The sequence below is a fragment of the Mustelus asterias genome, chromosome 6, assembly GCF_964213995.1.
Source record: "Mustelus asterias chromosome 6, sMusAst1.hap1.1, whole genome shotgun sequence".
Taxonomy (NCBI): domain Eukaryota; kingdom Metazoa; phylum Chordata; class Chondrichthyes; order Carcharhiniformes; family Triakidae; genus Mustelus; species Mustelus asterias.
In genome coordinates, this window is record NC_135806.1 from 94268537 (window position 1) to 94276475 (window position 7939).

At 36.8% G+C, this 7939-nt stretch overlaps 1 protein-coding gene across 1 annotated transcript in view; it reads left to right on the top strand.

Moving 5' to 3' along the window:
- The window catches only part of ell2 (elongation factor for RNA polymerase II 2), a 128352-nt gene extending 122361 nt beyond the window's left edge, over nucleotides 1-5991 (top strand). The window contains exon 12 of the mRNA XM_078214765.1: nucleotides 1743-5991. Coding sequence (XP_078070891.1) covers nucleotides 1743-1859 — 117 coding nt within the window. The 3' untranslated portion in view covers nucleotides 1860-5991. The remainder of the gene's footprint in view (nucleotides 1-1742) is intronic.
- Nucleotides 5992-7939: the final 1948 nt, after the last annotated feature.

A 7939-nucleotide genomic window follows, 5' to 3' on the forward strand; every position in this document is an offset into this window, starting at 1 on the left:
GCTCTATAGCCACTCATGTTCCCCATGCCGAGGTGAGCCTCCCCCAAATAGAGCCCCATTCAGCCCATATAATTGTTGATCAGATTGTTTAAAGTATCAATAGCTGAAATTGCAAGCACTTGAAATCTGTCACTCTTTCACAATGTCTATTTACGCAAGTTTGAGGTTTCAAGTGCTTGCAGTTTCTGCTATTGATACTATAAAAAGTTTGAATGTTTGATGTTTTATTGGTCTGTAGTTAAAGATTTTAAGACATTGGGAGGATAGCAATCAATTTTTGTAAAGCTTTTTTTTTCACATCCTGATGTCACTTTTGTGTTCATTGCTTCTATACAATGTATAGTGGGTGAATGGGCATGGAAGTACTAAACCTTGGCATGGGGCATGAGGAGCCACAGGGAATGAGTGTGGAGTAAGGAGAATATGGTGGAGGTTGAGGGCAAGTGAGGGTGAAGGCTAGTGGGCCTTTGGTTTTGTCATAACTGAGATGAAATCCCACAATACTGAGGCAGGCCAATAAACAGCCTGCCTCCACACCCAGCAGCCCCATGGCTGTCTCTGAACTTTTTCCTGGATTGGCTGGACCAACAGCAGCCCGCACCTGCTCATGGCCCTTCCCCACAGTGAAAGTTTCATCCTTGCAGGCATTTTGCTCCCAAGGCATGTGCTCGAGCCTAAAATTTTCCTGACTTTTGCTAGCTGCTTTGAGAATGAAAATCCAGCCCATTATCTCTATTCCTCTACAATGGCTTTGTACTTCGGGACATGCCTCTGATTATTAACAGTAACAATTATTTAAGAAAAAAAGAATCAACATATTTCATGTGTTCACAGTGAAATGAATAGAAAGTAACAATCCGTCACAAAAAAACAAATGTATTGATTAAACAGATTTGGGAAGAATGTAGAAAATGCAGTAGTGTGATGTGCATTGAATTTGTGTGCATAAATCCCCTGGAATATCTACATAACTTGATGTGAATTGTATAAATGTTTGAGAATGTATTGACTTAGGCAACCTAGGCTGAGTGAGTCGCATGAGTGGTGGTCCTCCATCTCAGTGGGTCACAAGATTGAGATTGGGCATGTTCACAAATCATGATCCCATGAATAAGACTGAATACCTTTAATACACCCCAAATCTTTCATAAGTTATAGAAAATGTTAAATAAATTAATAGAACTATCCACTTCGAATGGTAAAAGCAAAACAAATGTACTTTAATTGGACATAGAGGGAGTGCACAGCTCCCATGGTCAATATTGTGTGCAATCAGCGTGCACCTCACTTCACCTTGCTTTACGAGTACATCACTTCAGTTATACTAGTAGGAAAAAACCTACACGGGCCAAAACCAGCTGAATGTGGCAACCCTGCACATGGGCAACAGTCAACAGAATGTCTTGCATTGTACTCAGAACCCTAATGGGCCGTGTGTGGTTTCTGGATCACAGGTTACCCACCACTGCACTAAGAAGTGAAAAAGTAATCTAGTTTTTAAGCTTTTATTGTTGGTAAGACTACTCCCATCATAAAAGGAGTTGAGTTGTACCATTCCTTATTTTTTAAAATTGTATTAAAACATATCGAGCCTCCAATATTGTAATAAATTCTAATAGTTACCGCATGACCAAATGCAATTATATATTGTGTTTTTCCATGCCATGGATTATGAATTTAAGGAGGGTTAAGCATTCAAGTACTATATGCAAAATTCACTTTCTTTTCCTTTGTGTCTACAGAATAGTCCCAATTATCATGAAGAGAAACATAGATGTGAATACCTGCATAACAAACTGGCTCACATTAAGAGACTAATAGCAGATTATGACAAGCAACAGCTACAATCATGGCATTAGAACTCACTGGACAGTTTGAAATATTCTTCTAGGATCAGAAGGAGATGTGTAATAACATTAAAAGCTAATATATTTTGAAACATTTATTCTAGGAATGGTGTCGAGGAATTTCTGAAAGTTTTCAGAAGTTTGATGATTTGATAATTTGAGTTCTGTTACTTCCCTGAACACCTGTGCTGCCCCCACCCTACATTTCTTTTAAATTGATGCTCTTTGCTTTAGAACCTCCATCTTCCTTTTTACTATTATACCAATATGCTTTTGTTTATCCAAGCTGATCATATTAGACTCAGTACTTGGGCTCTTCTGATTTGATTTCTACATTAACAATTGATAGCACTAACAACAAACTGACAGTTGAATAAACAAAGGTGTGTGGTACTTGCTAAATTCTGCTAATTTAAACACTTTGCCTTAAGTGGTTGAATGTTCCTAAGGCAATTTGCACAAATAGTTTTCAAAAAAGTATTCATAGAAATGTTAAAAAATGTGGAAAAGTATGACAAGCACTACAAACTGCCTATAATTCTTTACACAGCGCTGCAATTTCAAACCATATGCTAAAAATGCAAACAAAGTCAGCTCCTGTGCCCCTTGCCTTAAGGTGTTTCCTTATGTACACTTAGTATAGTGACTATTAATTACACACAGCTTCCTTCTGTCCTGTACAATTGGGAAGCTAACAGTGACCTACCCAATATGTGCATGTGTGAGTGAGAGTGTCTGTGTAAATGTGTGTAAATGTAGTATACATCTTGAGGGGGAAGAGAGTAAGCTGCTTTCTGTAGCCAAATGCTCAGGACAAAACAACTGATGAGTGTTATTGTAGGTATTTTCCTATAAATGTACTACTTCCTCCATGGAAATGAAAGCCTTTCCATTTCAAGTGATTATCAGCTTTATTAACATGGAAGCGTTGCTACTGTGCAAAATTTGAAAGAGATCTTATAGTTTTGGGGAAATTAAGAAACTAACCTTCATGTAGGAGACTTATTTGTATACTACTTTAAAGTATTTTTGAAAACAAATTATATACAAAGAAGCAGTCACCTGCATGTACTAGTTTATTTAAAATTTGTTCTCCTGCGTGCCAGGAATATAACTGAAAACAGATGTAATTAATTATACTGTGACCATCAAACAGCACAAAGAAATCATTTGAATTTATAATGTCTCTGTACTTAAACCAGTGCATTGAATTTCAGTTGGTATAATGCCTATTGATATGGTAGATAATTTATCATGTGGGAACATTAAGTTATTTGGTTGGAAGATGCAAGGTTTGGGATAAATATTAAGACTAATAATCTGTGTAATTTTTTTTGTCTTTTCAAAATGCTGCCAAGTGAAAAGGGAAGCATAATGTTTACAAATGAGTGTTGGAAAGTTTGCCAAATTGTTTGGTTGAATCTTCAATAAATTCCTGTGTCTCCAGCTTCACTCCAAATGCTGGTTCATAACCATGCTGTAAACCATGAAACTTGCTCTTCCTATCTCAGACTAATTTTAATCATTGTAGTTTAAGTATTAAGGGTGAGTCCAAATGTTTAGATTTTCATGGCATATTTACGGTACTAATCACTGGAATAGGATCGACCAAGGACTAGAATCTTGATTCTCACTTCAGTTATTTTATATTGGTGCTTTACCAGTTATTCCCAACTTTAAGGTTTTTTTTAATTAAGCCAAGATTGTTTCCATCAAATGCCCAAAGTTATTACATTAATGACATTTGCATTGATTTGTGAATGGTTTAAATTAGTGTTTCTCTCTTTTTAAAGAGTTTAGGTTAATTTAAAATAAAACTTCCTAACTAGGGATCTGTCCACACTGGTAAATTCTGTGCATCAATAATATTGGATAACATCTGACATCAATGTAATTTACATTAATTAGATTCCATTTATGGCATTTTGCTTGTATACCTCATCCAGTCTTAAAATTCAGTGATGTTACTCATTTGTATTAGATATGAACATCCCTGAATACAACAAAAAATTCACCGTAACATTTCAAGCTTTCTCGAATGCCATAAAGCCATCTGATCTAGAATTGACAATGTGAAAATATAAAACTGCTTGATTATATTTGATATCTACAGTAAGACTTTTGAGATTACCAATTTTGCAGTCACTGGATATATATCCATTTCAAAACTATTCCACTGCACAGTTAGCATGTACCTGGAGATTAATTTTGATGTGCATTATTCATTAAAGACTCCTTTAATTTTTGTAATGGTACTCGGGTACAAACTCTGGGGATAGAAATAGATTTTGTGTTTTGTCTCCTTGCTCAAATAACAACTTTGACTTGCATTCGCTAGTAGTTATAATGTAGTCACTAGGAATAAGTGCCAAATCACAAATGGAAAAATTGAATTTTTGTAAGTGCCTATCACTTTACAATAATAAGTGCTACTTTTGTTGTTGCTTTATTTTTTAGTAATCTAGTGGAACCATTGTGGCCTCGCATTAGGGATTGTATATGCCAGATCTGTGGTAGTTTGCTTAAGGGATGTGTATTGTTGGAGGTTTGTCCTGTAACCTAGATCCTTTTCATAAATGAAACTGATTTATTTCACTGGTTCCATCAATACTAAAGAATGGTCATAAAGCCAAAACTGTATATGTGTTCCTTAGTGTAATTAAAATAGTTTTTTTAGGCTAAGGAGCATGACCTGGCACACTAAATATGCATACTAGTATATGGTGGCTTAGGGAAAGTCACTTTTTGTCTTTAGCATGGTCTTAAAATTTTGACTTTGTATTTACAGGACCTAAATTTTGAACCAAAGTCATTTTCCAACCTGAAGCCAGAAAGTACTCGGAACACTTATTCCTTAGTAACTACACTAAAATGCCTATCAGCAATTAGAATTTTAGGATTCAATTTCAGAGTGGTTGTAGCATTTTAAAAATTCAATTTAACTTGCAAGCAGTTTACACCAAAGCTGCCTACATTAACATGTTGTGCAGTACCTGCAGTACTCTGAAAAAGAACATAGTAAAAAATCTTCCTTAATTATTCAGTTTTGTAAGCTTAGTGATCAGTGCTTTTAAAAACAAGCAGTCCAGTGGCATAAAGATTTATGTTTTTTATACTATCTGATTTGTGTAATTATTGGAAAGGTGTCAGTTGTATTGTAAAAATGGATGTACTCATGGCTTTGTTGAAACAAACAAATACTGTTGCAAGTATCTGGTTTACAGCCAAGGTGTTGCATTCATTGAAGATGCGTAATTAGATTTCCAGCTTTATAATTTATATATAAAAATTGATTGTGATCGCTACATTTTTATATATGAAAAATGCAATCAGAATTTGCCATTTTATTGGCAAATGGAAATTATTGTCCAAAAAATGCCCAATTCTGAGAAATGAATAACAATTTATAATCCGTTTAATCTAAATGCAACTGTTTTCAACATTTGTTGCATATTGCAAATTAATCAGGAAAAAACTTTGCATTTAACAAGTTTCTCTCCTATTCCAAAATATTGATAGTTATTCCAGAAAGAGTAACAAACACTAGTCTTAGCATAAATATATCACAGTATTAAATTCTAAGCTGATAATTCATTTGCTAGCAGCTTCAGATGTTTTTATCGGAATACTAGTAAAGTGAAACTCAATTCCTTGTAAAACAATATGTTGGGAAAATGTTACTTTTCTCTCCATTCTTGTATTGTTGCCCTTTTTAATATCTATCTTTCCTATAATCTTGGTATTAAGGTTTGCCAAATGGATAAGGTTTTGCCTCAATACTTTGAAGTCTTTAGGTTGCTAGTTTAATAGTTTCTCTTCCTCACATGTCCTTGATGCAGTTGAAACCAACAGTTTGAATTGTTTTGGAAAGATACGGAATAGTATTCACTACAGAAGACAAAAGAATGGAAGGAATTAAAACATGACTGGAATATGTTATATTCTCAGTAGCCTCTTAGCTGTTGTGAATGTCTTGATTTCTGAGTTACACAGTAAATCTTTACCATCTAGTTTGGACCATTGAAACTGGAAATGCCGCAGGAGTGTTTTCGCTAATGAAAATACAAAATATTTGAGCCACAATGCCTCCATTCCACATGTAATGTAAGCTGTTTATTTAAATTACATTAAAATATTGACTTTGCATATGAGAGAAGTTTTGTGTTTTACTCAGGCTTGTAAATTTTGTACAATAACTAGTATTTTAATGTGACCACCTTCGTGAAACATGATACATTAACACCCTTTATTAACAAAGGTACCCCACTTCCTTTTCCAATCCTTCCAAAATGTCAAATCCTCTTCAATATTCAGTCCCCAGCCTTGGTCACTTTGCAACCACATCTCTGCAATTAGTTTAAATTCATACTCATTGATTTCTATTTGTGCAATCTTATGAATGCTGTGTGCACTCAGATAAAGAGCTTTTAATTTTGTCTTTATCATGTTTTCCTACTCTGAGCCTATTCTTATCATAGAATCCCACAGTGCAGAAAGAAGCCATTCAGCTCATCGAGTCTGCACTGACCACAAACCCACCCAGGTCCCATTCCTGTAACCCCACGTGTTTACTCTGCTAATCCCCCTGACACTAGGGTCAATTTAGCATGGCCAATCTACCCAACCCGCACATCTTGTGTTCATATGCTCTGTCTATTCCTGTCACACTCTGATTATCATTATCTACATTGTTATCCTGCACGGTTGCCTTTTCCTTGGGTGGGAAATTGATCAATTTTCTCTCATTTTAACCCTCCTCCATAGCCCCCCTCCCCCAAAAAAACTGTTTAAAACCCTAATCCAGTTATACAATTTGCCAAGACACTTGTCATAGTGCAGTTCAAATGACGGTTATTCCAGTGGTAAAGCTCCCTCCCTCTTTCCCTGTTACAAATGCCAGTGTCACATGAATGAAAACACATTTTGCCCACTCCACGCATTCAACTCTGATCTTACCCACTGCCAATTTGCTCGTGTTTCAGGTAGTAATCAAGAGATTACCATTTATAATACTTTTTAAATTTAACCTCAACTGCTTAACTCCCTTTGCAGAACCTCCTCCTTAGCTCTACCTATGGGGACCATAACAGCTGAATACGTTCCCTCCCACTCCAAGTTCCTCTCCAGTTCCTAGCACTGGGCAGGCAATACAGCTTTCAGTATTTGTGCTTTGCTGCAGAGAATATTATCTAACTATAGAATATTATCTAACCAACTTCCCCTCACTTGAGTGTCCCCCTGTACCACAGTACCATGGTCAATTTGTTCATCTTCCTTTCAGTCCCTGCTCTGTGTGGGCTGTAAGAACCTCAAAACCTATTGCAAGGGCTTTGACTCCCCCAATGCTATCCACAGACTCCCATACCTGCCTCTCTCACAGTCACACCCTCCTGTTCCTGACCACAGACCAAATCTGATGTACCTAAGGAGTCCGACTGTCTCCTGCAACAAAAGGGCCAGTTAACTTATCTGGTACATCAGTGTCCAAAGCTTAAACTCCAGTTGAACTCTAAGCCAAAGTTCCTCAAGCTGCAGATATTTAACTACAGACGTGGTTGCTGTGGATCACCTTGATGTTCAGCAACTTCCGCTTGCAGCAGTTACAACAAATCAACACACGGTGGCACAGTGCTTAACACTGCTGCCTCACAACACCAGGGATCCGGATTCAATTCTGGCCTTGGGTCACTGTGGAGTTTGCACGTTTTCTGTGTCTGCGTGGGTTTCCTCCAGGTGCTCCAAGAACCTTGTAACCCATCAAACAAGCACTTGCTGTTTATCTAATTAATGCCTCTTAACATTAGCTTTTGGGTCTCGCTGTCTTTCACTCCACACTAGCTGACTCGTCATCCTGCTGGCCACAATGCTAAAGAACACGTTAATCCATATTTGGAGATTAGAATGGGAAGAATGTGTTTTTCTCCTCACTTCAGTCTTCCACTGTTTTTCCCTTTGTGGAAGAGTGACTTTTTCCTGGTGCTGTGATACCAACCAGCTGGGTCTGTGTATTTATGGTTGGATTTTTTGTTTCTTGAATTACCCTGTTGAAGTTCATACAGGCCAGCAGTGGAAAAAAAGTGTAATTGGTTTGT